At 48.8% G+C, this 17,597-nt stretch overlaps 1 protein-coding gene across 1 annotated transcript in view; it reads right to left on the reverse strand.

Moving 5' to 3' along the window:
• Positions 1–2,791: 2,791 nt before the first annotated feature.
• The window catches only part of Srgap3 (SLIT-ROBO Rho GTPase activating protein 3), a 113,600-nt gene continuing 98,794 nt past the window's right edge, over positions 2,792–17,597 (reverse strand). Inside the window, exons 18-21 of the mRNA XM_059257098.1 lie at positions 15,430–15,610; positions 14,128–14,277; positions 11,865–12,192; positions 2,792–7,866 (exon numbers count right to left, since the gene is read on the reverse strand). Of these exons, the coding sequence (XP_059113081.1) occupies positions 7,453–7,866; positions 11,865–12,192; positions 14,128–14,277; positions 15,430–15,610 (1,073 nt within the window). The 3' untranslated portion in view covers positions 2,792–7,452. The remainder of the gene's footprint in view (positions 7,867–11,864; positions 12,193–14,127; positions 14,278–15,429; positions 15,611–17,597) is intronic.

Consider the following 17,597-nt stretch of genomic DNA (forward strand, 5'->3'; position numbering starts at 1 on the left):
TCTTGAAAAATCATCCCTGGTTATCTTGATATGGTCAAGAAAAACAAACTTGAACTTCTGGCTCAAGAATGGGCATGTAATCTGACTAAATTAGCAACAGTCAGACCCACCCTCTACTTAATGATTGGTCCACAGAAGCATGTGACTCAAGATAGACCAATCAGAGACAGTCCTGGGACTTGGACTCCCGAGCTGGGGAAGAGATAAACTTTTTCCAGCCTAGGCGGCTAAGTGCTAAGGTTTAAAGCCGGGATTCCTTTGGGCTGTCTTCGTTACCACTTGGAAGGAGCAGGATGGGTGAACGGACCGGTGCAGGAGGGAGACCTGAAAGGCGGAGGGCCCGAACTTGACATCTTGGATCTCACCTTCCCATCCTCCATCCAGTTCTACCTCCCTGGGCACTGGTGGGGTGCACCAAGTGCCCTTTTTCTGGTCAGCCAGGCCATGCTGGGTTTCTGTCACTTTGAACTGAGTCCTACTTAATGCATTTCTCAACAGCTTTAAGGAAGCAAGGACCAAGCTATTGTCAATGGATGAAAGACCTGTGAATGTCAGGCCAGACAGAATTTACAATGAGAAAAGAAAATCTTGTTTCACACATGACAGGAGTCTGAAGTGGCCTGGGAAGAAAGGTCTGCAGCTTTGCCACATGTGAGTGAAGGGCTCTAGCCTTGTTGGAGGAAGCGTGTCACTGTGGAAGCATGTCACTGTGGAAGCAGGCTTTGAGGTCTCACACATGCTCAAGCCACACCCAGTGTCATAGTCTACTTCCTGTTACCTTCTGTTCAAGATATAATCAGCACTATGTCTGTCTGCCTGCTGGCATGCTCCTGCCATGGACTGAACCTCTGACACTGTAATTGAGCCACCCCAATTAAATGCTTTCCTTTATAAGAGTTGCCGTGGTCATGGAGTCTCTTCACAGCAATAGAAACCCTAAGACAGCATGTGAAGCACTCCGCATACAGCACAAACTTGATGGACGTCATCACTGGTAGGTGGAAAACGTTAGTGTATTTGATTGAGCATTTTGTAGTGTATCAGTCAGTGACTGCTGTGTAATTACCACCCTAAAATGGAGTAGGACTGAAAAACCATTGCTGTGTCTCATTACTCACAGGCCTACAGGATAAGGCAGCTCTCAGAATCTCCTGTGGTAGGCTATTCTATGCTGACACAGTCTGGATGGCAATGACAGTACCCTAGTAACTAGGAGCTTGTCTACCCCTGCTTATGGTTGTCTATTCCCTACTTTAGGGATAAGCTACTTTAGGGGTAAGCCTGTGGCTCAATTCTAAGGATGGAGAATCATCAGCCTCTCCTGAGGCTGAAGAGGTGCAGGTAGTAGAGGCTTTGTGCATTAAGTAGCCACTAGGCTGTGGTGAGCTAACGAGAGAAATAGCCTAAAACAATGCCCAGCTCATCCTTGCCTCATCCTGAACTTGAAGACAGCTCCAGTCTGGGATTTCTAATGTGGTGCCAATTCTCTCTTGCTTGAGGTTGCTAGGGTTGGGGGGGTTTGTCATTGATAAATCAACAATTATTAAACAGATCTGAGCAGGAAGTAAACATTTCAGCTACCGAGCATGCGTACTTGCCGGGAAAGCAGCCGGACAGCTAAAATCTGCCCTTTGTGCAAATTGTGTGCCTCAGAGTCAGAGGCACCGTTCTGTGAACTGTTGAGTCAGAATTGATTGGGGTGATTGTTTTGTGCAATCAGGCTATGAGCAGCTTGAGAACCGGAGGATAGAAACCGGGTCTCATCCATCTGTGTCCCCAATAGCTAACTTGGGGCCAGGCATATAAAAAGATAATCGTCAGATGAAAGGCTTCTGATTTGGGGCTCCTGGATGAGCATGGTTGCTATGACAAGTAAATGGGTTATGGAATGCATAAAGAAATGTTCCATAGCTGAAGAGCCTGACTTAGCAGGAGGCTACCATGGAGTGTGGGATATGAGTGAGTATGGTAGGCACTGGGAATGTGGAAAAGACCCGTTCTTTTTTGCACAGAGACTGTTTCATGGAGATCCACCAGGGGTGGTGGAGCCTCAGGCCCTGAAGTCTTCCTTGACTGCAGCAGGTGGCTACAAGACACTCTCTAAGGATCCTAGACCCAGTTTGGGGTCATGAATACATAAAGGCAGCATGAAGCACATGAAAAGCACACGGTTTGGTAAACAGATGGTTCAAATCCTTGCTCCTGGGCTTCCTATGCACACCTTGGTTAGGCAAGCCAATCAACCTCCAAGACCCTCTGCTTTACCTCTTGCAGGATTGAGTCTAGGAGCAACTCCCTGCAATGGCTGTTTTGAAAATCAGATGAGGGATTTCCTGGGGGAGGTGTAATCTAGTGCTTGGGACAGAAATGACTGGTTAACGGTGCACATATATGCACACATCCACACCTACACCTATCTCAAAAGTCCAAGAGGTTGTATTGTGTTTAGACAACAAAGGATAAAATTTTGCATATGCCTTCATACTAGACATCAGTGCTCTGAGGCTCTGGCAATTTGTCCTTAAATTTTTAGGACACTTCTGGGAATGTAAAAAAGATCCAGCTTCTCCTTGTCTTAGTTTTCCAATGCCCAGTCCTGTTTCCAGCCATCTTCTTAGCTCTCTACACTTGAAGTAGCAGTCGGTCTTTCTTGCAACTTTGACTTTCAGCTGAAGTATGTTTTCAGGGTGGCCGACGGGGGAAGTAGCCGTCAAAGTGAACTGGAGGGTAGGAATGCCACTCTGGGCCCTCTACCCATACCTGTCACCCTTGCAAACAACCACAGACTATGTGTGAGAAAAAGTTAAGCTGTTTTATTTCACAGGATAGCTCCACATCAAACCAGCAGGCACCATCAGAATACGCAACAGAGGATCCAATCAGACACTCTATAGGACGGGCATTTGGTCATAAGGTAGAGAAATGATACCCAGAAGAGGGCCACGGTTAGCATCACATGGGGACAGGCAACCAGCAATTCCCGAGGGTGGTTTCAGTTTGTTTTTCCTGTCACAATTTGAGGGGAAAAGGAAAGCAAAGAAAACAAAACAGACCAGCCACTCTGAAGCAATCAGAAGCAAACCTATTGCCAAACCATGTAAACAGTCACACCGCCTGGAACGAGGGCCTGGGCACAGAGCTAGCCTTGACCCATTTCCGTCTCAGAAGGAAAGTGCACTCTGGCAGTTCCACTTCAAGGAACAGCTTTGTGATTTGCCTGGGACAGTTCCCGCAGAAAGGAGTGGTCAGCAAAGGGCAGCAATGGCCATGTGGCCAGTCCCAGATGATGGGACAATAGAATACTGGCAGATCAATTTCAGCGCAGCCAGGAGGTCTCAGACTGACAGTGAAGTCCCTTCTGGCAGTTCCCCTGGGCAGCTTGGAGTAGGTGGAACTCTCCACTTGGAACTCAGCTCAGTGGAGAAGAGACCCCAGAGAACCAGGGAAGTTGACCTGCACTGTCAACATTAGCATGGTGGGAAAACCAGCTAAGCCATGCCTCTGCTCGCCCCTTCCTGTCTTTTCTTCTGTCATGCCCTTCCCTCCCTGCCCAGCAGGACCCACTACCACAGCTTAGAAGCACCACCCCCTTCCACCCCTTTCTGGGTTTCTCAGGAGAATGAGGCATTTGCTCTAGTGTGGAACCATCTGGAAGATGAGAAGTTAGGACTAGAGAGGCTAAGAGGGAGGGCCATTGTGTGAGTCCTCAGGGTTTCCCGTCACTTGTTTCAAACGTATGTGCCCTGGCCACTCAACGATGACCAGGTACCAGGTCACGAGATGTCCTCTGCATCCATGCCTCCTGAATCAGAGAGGGCGGCACCCAACAAGGCACTCCAGGAGACGCCAATGAAGGGAGCCCTGTGGACAGGTCTCTCTCCCACCAGCTCCTCTTTGTGTACCACAAATGTTTTAAGTGTTTATAAGGCAGATCTCTGAACTGCTGGTTCCAGCGAGTAGCCAATGGATGGCTCCATTTCCCTGTGTCTCTTCCCACTCCAATTTCGTTTCTTCACCGGACATAAACCTTTCAGTCCCTTAGGAATCAATCCATTTCCCTCCTGACCCCTGCTTTAGTGACTTCAGAGAAAAGACTCTCTGGTCTTAACTCCCAAGCCCACAATTCCCTCCAGTTGTGTGCTCTGTCCGGGGTTCAAAAGGCGCTTCAAGGTGAAAAGTTAGCACTGAAAACAAGGAAAGGCGACAGTTGTTCCCAGGATCCCACAGCTCAGAGCAGCTCGATGAGGAAAAGAGAGGGAGGGCGGGGAGGGCGAGTGGGGTCGGAAGCTCAGCTTGTTCTCAAATTGATCGGAGAAAGGTCTTTAGTGGCAGCTGGGCCACACAGTGCCCAGGAAACTAGACCAGGAATTAATTGTCTTTGGTCAGTTTTAATTAAATGAACATCTTGCTGGTTCATTCCTAAAACAGACTAAACACCGGTTATACACAAAGACAAAAGGCTTGACCTCAGATGAGTTGGAAGTTAAGAAATCATTCTGTGAAGCCAAAATAATTTTTTTAAATGCCCGTTATCAACTAACTGATCAGTACAGCTTTCAATAATGGTGATGAACATTGGTAGACACCACTTCCCCTTGTACGCTTGGCTATATTGAGGACTACTAACTATGTTACTACACCCCCCACCCCAATCACTGTACAATTAGGTTTCTGGTATTTGTTTTTACATTGATCTATCTACTAGGTGCAAAGATTTGGTAAGTGGCATTGGCTATAATGTAATTGTAGCCTCCTTTTAAAAAAAATTACAGTTTCACATTTTAACAGTTACTTCCCAGCATTTAACAAATACAGCAATATATAGTGGACTAAAAACAGGCAGGAGTCGGAAGGGAGATGCTCACACTCGATGGACACGGATGGGACCGAGTTGGGGCCTGGGGGTAGCTGAGACATGCAGGGGACCAGATGAAGAAGTGTGTGTGTTGGGGATGGGGGTGGACAGTGTTTTTCCATTTGTTCCGCATCAAAGCTCAGACTGGGGGTTGGAGGAGTTGGGGACTCGTCTGCCATCTGTGCATGCGCTTCCCCAAATGTGAACTCATCAGCCACTTGCCAATGGGAGAAAAAATAGATGCTTAAGGAAAACAGCTGAGGCTCTGCTCTCAGGACATTTGGGGAGAGGCAGTAAGGAAAAATGAACTAAGTCAACCCAGAGACAAATCTGCACAGCATAACTGGCGTTAGGTGTGTCGGGTAACAGATTTGTAAACTCAATGTTTATCTTATCCAGTATTCAGGCAGAGAATGTTGCATTTTTTGCCTGGGAGGTAAGTGGACTTCAAAATCTGGGACTAGCCCTGGGATACCAAAGAGAAGTCTTACCTCCTGGGCGCGTAGCAGAGACAGCAGACACTTAGAAATGAGGGCTTCCGGAGCCTCACGCAGCCCACTAGACCATCTGCCATGTCTTGCCCAGGTTCCAGCCCACCCCCAGGCCTTACTCTCTTCAACTATAAAATGGAGATGTCGTTATGTGCTCAAAGACAGAGGGCCCATCCTAGCAAGATGAGAGGGAAGGAAGGCTTGCTGGCTCAGGCCTCTCCCTGACAACATTCGCATTTTGTGTCCATTCTTGATCCTCCAGGCAAAGCAGAAAGCAATCCTCCCCACATCCAAGAACCAGTGACTCACTAGGTCCCTCCCTGGGGCAGAGGGCAAGTTGCTTTTTAATGGAGGACCCAAGAGATGGTGGACGCAAGCCCAATGGGAAGAAATGCCCAGGGTGGCATCTCAACGTGTCTGTAGGTGACAGGAGTGCTGTATCCAAGGGTCACACAGCTCCTGTCTGCTGGGAGCTAGGACTCAAATTCCGGGTTTTGTACTGTAAAACTCAGAGGCAGGCAGAAGGGGTGTGGGGGGGGCAGGGAGATCCTTGGTTTGACATGAGGGGGAAGGTAGAAATGGTCCCTTCAGGGGTAGATTTGCCTGTGATGCATTATCCAGAAAATCTGGAGGTATCTGGAAAACGGAGACAGCAAAAGTGCAGGTAAAATGGAACCCAAAAGAGCCATGCAGAAGGCTTTCGTCCTGTTGCAGAATCACGTACCATGTTTCTACCGCCATGTTTGGTCTACATTAACTGCTTTAGAAGAAGTGGAGGAATAGGAAGGGAAGGGAACGTGGAGAGCACTTCCATTTTCATAAAATCTCAGCCCACGGTGTTTCCCAGCACAACCTTGCTAGGACGGAGGCCAAGGGCTGACTGGGCACCGAAGGTTCCGGTGGGGAAGCACAGTGTGCTGTGGCCCAATTTGAAAAGAAATGGTGTGACTCAACACCTCCTTGCCCATTTAGTTCCAAAGCTGACATAGCCTAATTAGTAGAAAGAGGAAGAAGAAAAACATGAAATATTTTGAAGATGAGAGAAGTAAACTTCTATAGTCACCACAGATTTATCCCTACAGCATGTCTGGGGTTTGAACTCCTCCATACTACTGTTTGGGTTCTTGCGGAACTTGTTGTTGTTCTCTTTTCCCTAACCACAGGTAATGCTGTGCCATGATGGGGTGTAGCACCTCACCATCCCGTTTCTGCATACAAACCCAAGGGTCTTCACACCAACCTCCCCTGTGCCTTTTAGGGTACAGTTGACCTCTGGCCTTTGGGTGGCAGGGCAGGGTCTCTGGGGGTAGATGAAGGGTTTTCTGTGAAGGGTTCCCCACCTTTAGGAGCAGCCTGCTTGGGGGTACTGCCTGCCCCACCCTTCCTTGAGGGGCAGACTGTTCTGGAAGGCCACGACTTCTGGAGACAGTTGGAGACTGTTTCTGGTTTTGTGTCTCTGCAGGTTAGTGGTATATTGCTTCGTTCGCAGTTACTGTGGGGCCTCTAAGCTCTCCCAGAGAAGTCCCTGCAAACCCCACCGAATACCAGTGGGAGATGTTTGGTGGCATGGGTCTGAGGTAAATCTAAGTTTCATAAAAAGAAAAAAAAAAAGGAGCGTCTATATACAGTTAGCATGTGTGTATGTCCAGCTCTCTAGTATATGTATATAGATGCATAAATATATATACACACACACCTACAGACACATACGTACACATATGCATATATATATGCACGTATTTATATACACACACATATATACGTATGTAGAGAATATCGAGAGAATAATTTTCCAGTGACAATATGAGAAGCTGGTAAGCATCTGCCTCAATCTTAGGAAACACTGTCCCTGGGACTGATCTTGCTCCAGCATTCCTTGGCATGTCTATTTGCCCACAAGAGGTCTGTGGCATTCACATGGCTGAGTCTGAGGTGCAGCTAATGCCTGGGCCTCTGCTCTCCACAGACATACACCCTCCCAGGCTGACCTTCTAGGATCTGCCCTCCAAGGCCAGGAGATCCCTGGGAAGCAAGTGGAAGCCACCGAGGCCACCCAAGGCCACGGTGTGCTGCAGTGGGCCATGGCGGTGTCACCGGTCCTGCAGGTCACATAGTGCCAGACTTGTCTGAGGAGCTATTGGGGAACATCTTCTCAGTAGGTGTCACAGCCGGGCTGCCCACGCCCGAGCTGCTGCTGCTGGAGGATCGGTGCTGGACCACGGGTCTGACCGGACGCATTGGGGGTGGACGCAGCTGGGCACCAGCCAGTCGAGCCGACAGGGCAGGCTTGAAGGTGGTCATCATCTCGGTGGATGAGCTGCTGCTGCGGCGCATGGCAGCGTCAGGGTCTCGGATGACAATGGTGTGCAGGGGGCTGGCAGGCTCCGAGCTGATGGGGCCTGGTGGATTCTTCAGGGGCTCCAGGGTGTCCAGCACCACATCTGGCGCCTGCTTGACAGTGTTCTGTCTCTCAAGTTCCCGCAACTCATGCAAGGCTGTGCTCATGGTCTTCTCGATGTCCTGGGGACAGAGAGGGTTCCGGTCAACACAGGTTCTTCAGAGCTGCTAGCTAGTTCAAGACTTTCCAGAGGATGTTTTCTGGGAATCCCATGTCCCAGAGGGATACCAGACCCCAAGGGTATCTTGTAACCAAAGCAGGGATCAACATGAGTACCGCCCCCCCATACCTGTCCTGCACAAGAAGTCACCATCATAAAGGTAGGTCAGGTCGTAGCAGACAGACATTCATTCAGAAACTGACTCTGCTACTTCCTTGCTATGGAACTGCACGTACCTCTCTGAGCCTGAGAATTCTCACCGGTAAATTTCAGACAGTTATAATACTTACCTCGGAGGGTTGGTGAACGTATAAAACAATCAAATCTATGCATGGCACCTGGCACTCAAAAACAGTAGTAATGATCCCCATAGCAATGATTCTTAATGCTGAGCGCTGATCCAAAGCTTGGAATAACTTACTGATAAGGTAGGGACAACTGTTACACTCACTTCACACATAAGGAAACGGAGGCTCAGATTAGTCAAGTACCTTGCCCAGGGTCACACAGCTAAATAACACAGTCCAAGTCAGGTGTCTGGCTCCAGAGTCTCTGCCCACGACACTTTTTTTTTCTCTTAAGAATCATTTTAGGGGTAGAGAGATGGGTTGGTGATTACGAGCACTGACTGCTTTTCCAAAGGAACCAGGTTCAATTCCCAGCACCCACACAGTGGCTTTCTAACAGGCTGCACCTCCAGTCCCAGGGATCCGTCACCCTTGTCTGCGTCTGTGGGCGCTGCACACACGAGGTACATGTATACATGCAGGCAAAACACCCATACATGAAATCAAATGAAAAAAAAAAAAAGAGTCCTTCATCTTAACACATACAGATATCGAGAGACTCCACACTCTACCCTATAGAACTGTATAGCTGTATGTCAGTTTTGAAAATGGAAAGAAACCCTTGCCCACAGGGAAATTACTACCTACAGAACATGCAGTGTGCATCCCAGAATGGCAGGAAGACCACTTTCCTCTCAGCATGATGATCTAAAAGGTTCATTTCTTCCTTAAAAAGTGGAACAAATTTAAATGGCACATAGGACATGGTTGTATCTGTATCTGTATCTTTCATCAGAAAGAGGATAATTCAGGTGACAGATGTGAGGCACACAGGCCAGCCTGAGGGCCATGGACACCAAATCCAGGGCAGGGTAAGGCTGGAAAGTGGCACTGATCTAGAAGCTGGGCGAGCACCAGCCACTCTGACCTGCGCTTCATCCGTCTGATGAAAGCCCACATTTGCTGGTAAGGTGTGGTGACAGCGAGGACATGAAGTGCTACAAACTGCCAGACAGTGGCCATCCAACTCCTCAGAGAGCAAGAGTCCTTGTTCAGGGGGCTTTTAAGGGGCGGCCTCCACATCTGATCTGACCCGGAACCCACGGAGGGCACAACAAGGGACCTGGCTTAAAAACCCTCCCGCGCAGGTGCCGTGCCCAGTCTGAGCAGTGTTGGCTGCTAAGGGTTGCTCGCTCTTCTGCAGTCTGAGGCCAGCCCGGGAAGAAAACGCATGGCTCTGGGGAGACAAGTGGGGCTAGAGCCTGGGAATACGGTAGAGGCCTCGATCCATCGGAGTCTTCATCCTCTCCTTCCCGGATCTGCAGGCAGCCTCCTTCCTGCCAGACTCCAGTGTGCCCAGGGCACGTCCCCAAGCAGTCTCTTGCTCACCTCATGATCCCAGTTTATCCCATTTGCTCTCTGTGTCCTGTTAATGACCAACACCAGCTCTTACGCTTCCCCCGTCATGTTTAACCCTTTGCCCACTGTGCTGGCCGTTTTAAGAAGGGGCCTTTAGGAGGTTCTTTATCCAGAGACTCAGTTGTGGGTGACTCTGCAGGAAGGGCTCTTCTACCTGTCTACTGCAGACACACTTGCAGGGTCACCCCACTGTTCTGGGACTTAGTCTCCTATTGCCCTCACAATCTCTCCCCACCCCCACCCCCCATTTGCTCCAATCCAATGGGAACTGAAAGGTAAAAATGTCAATAACTAAAATGTAATTTTCTCATCTCCCCATCCCTGGTAGAGTGTGAATGGGAAAGACAGAAAGCTCAGAGAAAGGTGGGCTGAGGAGTTTAGGCTGCAGCCTTGCATTAGTCCGATGAGGGATGCGTTAAGTCCGCCAGGTGAAGCCGCAGAGAGGCAGTGGGGCCTGGGACACAGTTGGGAAAGGACTCGGTTTTCACCTCCTCCCCACTTCAGAGGACGGTATTGCACATTTCCAAAACAGCCTCTTTACCTGGGCTTCAAATCTACTTTGTTCGAATCTAGGGTGACTCCACCTACTATTTGGGGTTCTCCATACCACCTCCCCTTTGACTCCAACCAAGTCAAGGGCTCCTCAGACATGAAGCTGAGCAAGTGGGTGGCTGTCCAGTGTCTTCTCGACTGTTTTCTACGACCTTCACTTTCACTTCAGTCCATGAAAAGCACTATCCAGGTAGAGCGGGCGTGGACACTGACATCGCAGGTAGTATTGCTGTGTGTATTTCTTGAGCTAGGCTAACAAAATGCTCCTCAGATAAAGACTACAGAAGTCTAGAGACTGGATATACCCTCTTCCTGCTAGAGCTCCACAATGCACAGCAAACTATTTCAAGGTTCTAAAACATCTGTAAGTATGTCTTTCTACCTGGTCAGAGTACCATAGCATAAATGATGCTCTAACTCCACTCACTCCACTGGCATTCCGTAGTAGTCTGTGATGCATTAGGCACAGTGCCCCTGACTGCATTTGACTATCCATGTAAAGGACCCTGAGGCAGCTTTAGGAAGCCCCTGCCTTGTTGTGATGGCTGTCTTTAGAAGATGTTGGGTACTAGGGTGATGGTTCTCAAGAGGGTAGCCTTCAAGGATAGAAGTCCAGGTTGGCTGTCTCCTCTACTTGGTCCATGCCAAGGTACCGACCCCAAGGACTCCCCGGAAATGGGCATCAGGATATGAGGTAAAGGCCATGTGTGGAGTTCTAGCTGGTGGTGCATTGCTTCCAGCCAGGGCATTCTCTGAGGATCTTCCCTAGAGTCTTGTAAGGACATGCGCAGAAGCTTACAAGCTCATCTCATCCTCTTCTAAACGGTATTCAAAAAGACTATCAGCACAACAGATTCTCCCCAGCCTGCAGGACCTGCTAGTCCATGTCTGTCATCTCTTCTAGTCCCTGTCTGTTATCTCTTAAATGAGAGACAACATTGAGGGAGGTACATAATAGACCCTTGCCCAAAATTACAGCTAGGGGAATAAAAGGGGAATATGATGTCAAAAACAGACACAATCAGTGAGGTGAACTCGCAAACAAACTGATTCTGGCCAATGGGGGAAAAAAATCATCCAAACAGAAAACATTCTAGAAGAGCCTGGAATAGTCTCCATTGTGCTTCAGGTATTTAGTCCTGTCCATCTTGGGTCTTGGGTCATACCCAGGGGAATTACTTCCAAACTGAAGACTCTCAAAATATGATATACCCTCCCCTGCTAATTAAAGACAATGGGCCCTGCTGCCATTTTGGGTTGGCAGTTCTCCTTAACTATAAGCTCATGTGGGCAGGGCCAAAGTACATCAGGTCTCCACTGTACTTCACTGTGCATGGTAAATGTCACACAACAGATGCTCAGTCAAGATTCATCAATAAATGAATAATGGATGGATGCATGCATAGATGGATGGATGCATGCATTGGTGGATACATGGACTCAATCATAGCATCTGGTGAAGAGGCCTGCCATTACCTCAGCCCCATAATCCAGCTACCCTCTCTCCAGCCTGGACACTGGGGGGGGGGTCTTTCAGTCTTTATAGGAGCTCTAGCTAGTAGCATGGAAAGGAAGCCAATTCACTGTCTTGTCTGGCTCAGTCTCAAGTTCCACCAAGGCCACTGTGGTTGCCCACTCAGAAGTTCCCACCCTCTGTCCCACTGAGTCTCACTGGCCTAACTGTCTTCTGTGGGGCCCTTACTTCTGCCAGGGCCTCAGCCTCCAGGGACTTGTGGTCCCCTAGGCTGCTGTGCCGGGTGGAGCCGCAAGTCGACCTCATGGAGAGCCCTTCTGCCAACGCCTTCTTGTCAGGGTAGTTGATGCTGCCAGCGCTCCCGAATGTCGCCATCCTCCTCTTCTCAGGGCTCTCAATCCGTCCCCGGCTGAGTGGGATTTTGTGGGGGCTGCTGGGGCAGGCAGCAGCTCGGGGTGGCGTGTCTATGCTGGGACCCAAGCCCCGGGGTGGGCTGTGTGTGTCGCCCCCGCTTCGGCGCCTGGGGATGGCCGCTCCGTCAGACCGTAGTCGCACTCTGCAAAGGAGCCAGGGGCAGGGAGCATGGGGCAGAAGTCAACCCTAGCCAGGCTCAGAACGGGCCAGCCAACCCCCACGCCATAGCTACATGCTAATCTAGAGGAGCCAGCACAGTGAAGCCTCATTCAGCCAGACTGTACAATTTCGGTGATGAAGGGCCAGCTCAGACCTGTGACACCTTCCCTACAGGGGAAGGGTAACTTGGCCCAGGGAGGAGGGCTGAGAGTGGGAGCCAGGCTGGCTGCACTGCTAACCAAATTCTAAGTCAGGTTCGGGCAGGAAGATTCCAAACTGGAAATGCTGTGGCTAGCTGTGGTCATACATATAGTCTGACGCCTTTCAGACTCTAGCTGGTTTGTAACACTGAGGCTTGACTGTACCAAAAGGCCACAGTAAACACAGTAAGCACCCCTGGGAACGAAATACCTGCTCGCCATTGTCACCCACCAACCTCCCTAGAGCAGGGCTGTCTCTACGGCTTTCCCAGATCTCTGGGTACCTTGTCCACCTCCAGGGCTCTACTGGTGTAAAAGGGTGTGAGCTGCTTATCAGCTCATGTCTGCCTCAAGCTTTTCTGTATTCTCCCCAAATCCATTTCTGCGAATCTGCTACATTGATGGACTATCCCTCACCTGCCCAAATTTAAGTGGGTTTAACAATAACTTAAAGACTACTGTGTCCTATGGAGGTCACCCAAGGTACAGAGGCCTCCATGAGGGTAGGGAGGGCTGGATGCGGATGAGGGTAGGGAGGGATAGTGGCTGGGAATGGACCAAGTTCCATGGGACTGGTGGCAATTCAAACCCTGTGCCCCAGCAAAGCTAAGCAAGCCTGTGGGTGCCCCAGTAGGATCAAAGCATAGGTGTTGGGAGGAAGAGGCTTTAAGAAAGAAAAGAACAAGGTTAAGAGAGGGATGAAGGGGAGGAAGAGAGGCAGGAGATGATATGGTCCTCCTAGGAGCTGGGGACCACACCGTTATCCTCTATGGACCCAGCCTTCGACTTCCCCACCCCTGGATTCTATAATCTTGCAGTGTCCAAAGCTGACTTGAGTAGACATCACTAAAAAGAGGCTTCAGGACCTCAACTAAAAGAAATTCTTTTATACCCAGTGTATGATGCCACAAGCATCTCTTGCTCTCTTTGCAAAGCCTGGGTTGATCACAAGACCCTTCAGGCTGCAGTGGGGGGTGGGGGTAGGCGGGACAGACTTTGACCATCTAAGAGGACAAGGGGTTGTGGGGAGAGGAAGCAGAGCGAGACTGTTAGCTTTTTCTCTCTTCCTGTTCCCAGGATGACTTGCACAGCTCCTTGCTGGTATATGGGTAATGTGACACAGCCCAGCCTCAGTAAAGAGAACGGCATATCTGTTCCTACCACACAGGGAGGTGGAGTCGGGTAGTGACTTCCACAGAAGAAGGTGTGAACTCTGTTTAAGTGGTGTGTTTCAAGGATGGGGGAGCTTTACATTTTAAAAAGATTGTGTAACAACAGAAAGCTGGCAGGAGGCACAGGAGCTGGAGAGAGAAAGAAAAGCATTCACCAATTTTCCTCCTATGTGTGTGTCTCTCTCATCATTATTATATTAAAATTCTAAGACAGCCTTACTGTGTAGCCCAGGCTGGCCTACGATTGTTATTTAAAAAATAAGAAGCTCTTTGATGCCAGCGTACGTCTTCCTCTTCCTTCTTTCACACCCCCTACAAAAGCTGGGTCGGTTCACACCTGGAATCCTTGGGTCATTCCCCTAACCCACCCAGCTTTACTCAGGATCACAGCGTGTAGAATCCAGGGGCTGTAAGAGTCTCCTTCTCCCCTTCCTGCTCTCTTGCTTCTCCCAATTCTCACACACACACACACACACACACACACACACACACACACACACACACAAATGGGGCACTAGGGGGACAAAAATGAACCCATTTTCCTACCGGCCCATCACCCCCCCAAAGCCGTAATCAGAGATGTGCTCTGTAGGGGACTGGAGGTCATTCTTGGAGGAGGCCTTGTCATCCAGCAGCGGCCCACTGCTGGCCTCACTGTCAGCCTTTTGGCTCAGGCTGTCGGAGAAGGCATCGTCCCTGGGGAGAAGAGAGACATGAATTGGAGGTGGTCCCTGTCCTCTGGGGGAAGGCCCAGGATGCCCAGAGCTCCTCCAAACCTGTCTGCACATACCTATGACTATCTATACCAGCAGCCCAGGCCGAGCACTTTCCCTCCACACATGCCTTCCACGATGCTCCAATAGCCAGGCTCTCTAGTGGGTGGCTCCCTTGTATTCCACCCCATTCCACTGTTTCTTCCCCCTTTATAGCTTTTTTTTTCTCTCCTAGACCCTTTCAATGACAGGGTGGAGAAATGGGTGTTAAGAGTCTGCAAGCTGAGCACAGGGTGCTGAGTTCTGAGTCTCCTAGCACAGGATGCTGCATGCTGAGTTTCCTATGGCTCCATGCTCAGAGCCAAGCAAGGGGGAAAAGAGCTACCTCCATCACTTACCTCCCTATCTGGGGTGCAGGGTGAGGAGGCCCTCTATTACAGCATCCCCTTTCTCATTCGCTTGGCTCAAGCTCAGAACTTTCTCCCCTGCATCACAACACAGGCTTAGGGTTCCCTTCCTGTGGAGTTTAGCTCCATGGCTGCTTCCAGGACAGCTCAACTCCCTTGAGCCAATCCAAGCCGGAAGGCAATGAGAGCCCAGGAAGAACCTCACACAAAGTGTTAACTTCTTGAACTTTCCGACAGTGCTGGATATTTAGGATGTGTGGTGTTTTAAATTCTTTAAATCATTAAAAATGTCATCTGGTTAAAAGAAAATGGGATGTTTGTGTTTCTCCATCCCCTGAGAAGGTCACATCTGGAATGAAGGGCTGTGAGCTTAAGGGGTAGTGAGCTGGTCACTAGCTCCAGGGAAAGCTCAGGATAGTGGAGGGATATGAAAAGACTATGGGATGCTAGTCAGTGCCCTGGTTGTGACTCATAGGTCTAGATGGTGGCCCCAGACCTAATACTATCTCTGTATCATCTGAAGGATGATCAATGTGCATATTTCTTCTGTGGATTTCCACTTAAAGAAAGTTAGGAAAAAACCCATTCTTAGAGATCATCAAGATTTGATATTGATCCCAGGAGAACAAATTGCCAGCATATAACCCAGTATTCCCCTTCTACTGCCCATTCCAGACATCACTAATCTATTACCTCATTCTTCACAGAAGGCCCCAGTTCTCACTCACATGTCCTGTACAACTATGTACTGATGAGGGATGAGTCCATCCACACCATTGTGACGGCCCTCCCACCAGTCCTCTGAGGCACGGTGGTACAGGAGCAATGAGGCCCCTTTTTTGAAGGACAGCTCACGAGGGGACCGCCCCACATAGTCAAACTTGGCGATGGCCTCGATCTGCTCCACTTCTGAAAGAAAATAAAGAGAAAGAGCATCTTTGAGGTCAGAGGGGTGTCCCAAGACTCAGACAGCCTGGGCTTCAGTAAGGAAGATGGGCGGCAGGTGTGATGAGCACATGTGGGCTGGGGCTTGGGACCCCAGCACCCTAGGTTTAGACTCCTCCCTGCTGTTCAGTCTTAGGCAACCTATGTAACTTCTCAGAATGTCTTGTGAGTACCATGCTCAGTGGCGTAGACCTGGAATCTCAGTGTTCTGGAGCCCAGGGCAAGAAGACTGAGTTTGTAACCAGCCTGAGCTATATAGCGATAACCTAGCTCATAAAAAATTAAATAAACAAACAAATACAAAAATTCCACAGGGAGCAGGCATGCCAGTTCCTTGTTTTCCATTGCATGATTATTGAAACTAGTTTGGCTAGGTGTGGTAATGCATACCTACAACCCAGGCACCTGGGAAGTAGAGACAGGATAACAGGAGGTGGAGCCAGCCTGAGCTACATGGACCCCATATCAAATGTGTGTGTGTATGTTTGAAGAAATTCATTTTCCTTTTACACCTCAGCATACATTCTACCCCCACTTTCCCATGAGCCCTTTTCTCTCTTGTCCGCTTACACGTAAGCATCACGCACTACCTGCAGGGCTAGATTCCCATCTCTGTTCACTCACGATACTTTCAGTGGCAATGGTGAATGGAAATAAGGACACAGCACAATCAAAACTCATGGGTGCAGCTACTGCTTAGGTGGAAATTTAGAGTTGTAAATAGCACTGACTGTGCTAAGAAAAATTCTAAACCAATAACCTCCACCTTCACCTTAGAAAGCAGGAAGTGCAGGAGCTGGAGAGATGGCTTGGTGGTTAAGAGCAGGCTGCTCTTCCAGAGGACCTGGATTTGATTCCCAGCACCTACAACCCAGCTCAGCTTCCAAAGGATCTAACGCCCTCTTCTGGCCTCCAAGGGCACTGCATGCACACGGCATACAAGCACACATGAAGACAAAACTTCATATCCATAAAAATATATATAAACTATAAAAAAAGTAAAGACATTAGAAGTGCAAACTGAAGCTAAAGCAAGCAGAGAGGGGAGTCTACAGATTAAAGGAGAATTAGTGAGATAGAGATTAGGGAAAAGATGAGGGCCAAGCCGCTTCTTTGAAAAAGATCAGCAAGCATTTGGCTGAATAAACTAAGAAAATAAGATAGAAAAATCACATTAATAAAATGCAAAATCAGAAATGGAAAAGGAACATTAAGGTCATTAGTTTGGAGGAAAAAAGGGGTATCATAAAGAAATATTACCAACAATTATTTGTCAACAAATTAGATAAGTTGGACGAAATGGGCACATTCCTAAAAACGTAGACTACTGAAACTGACTTGAGAAGTAGAATATTTGGGGCCAGTGGGAGGGCTTGTCGCCAAGCCCAACGATGTGTTTGATCCCTGAGTCCTTTATGATAGAAGGAGAGAACCGACTCCTGCATGTTGTCTTCCAACCTCACAAGTACAAACCACGATATAGGCACCCCTCCCACAATAAAGAAATGTAAAAAACAAAAATTAAAACATCTGGGGCCAGTAAGATAGCTCATGCTGTACACGTTGAGTCACCTCAGTTCTCACATTAAACAATATAGAAAAAAAGCTGGATACAGTGGTCCACATCTGTAATCCAGCACTCCTGTGCGAAGATGGGTAGGGGAGACAAAAGAGTCACCCAGAAGCTCACAGGCTAGACAGCCTGTAGCATGCAGCTGCAGAAACAAGAGACACCCTGCCTCAACAAGCTGAAGGAGAAAGTTGTCCTCTGACTTCTACACGCATGCCATGTCATGCATGTGCCTGCCCATCACACATGCACATGAATACATGCTAAGAATACATTTTAAAAAAAGAAATAAAAAACCTGAATGAGTCTCCTAGAACACAAATCAACCATCAAAGCACTACTCAGAAAGATATGCCCAGCCCCATATGACTTCACTGCTGA

Source organism: Peromyscus eremicus, chromosome 3, assembly GCF_949786415.1.
Source record: "Peromyscus eremicus chromosome 3, PerEre_H2_v1, whole genome shotgun sequence".
Taxonomy (NCBI): Eukaryota; Metazoa; Chordata; class Mammalia; order Rodentia; family Cricetidae; genus Peromyscus; species Peromyscus eremicus.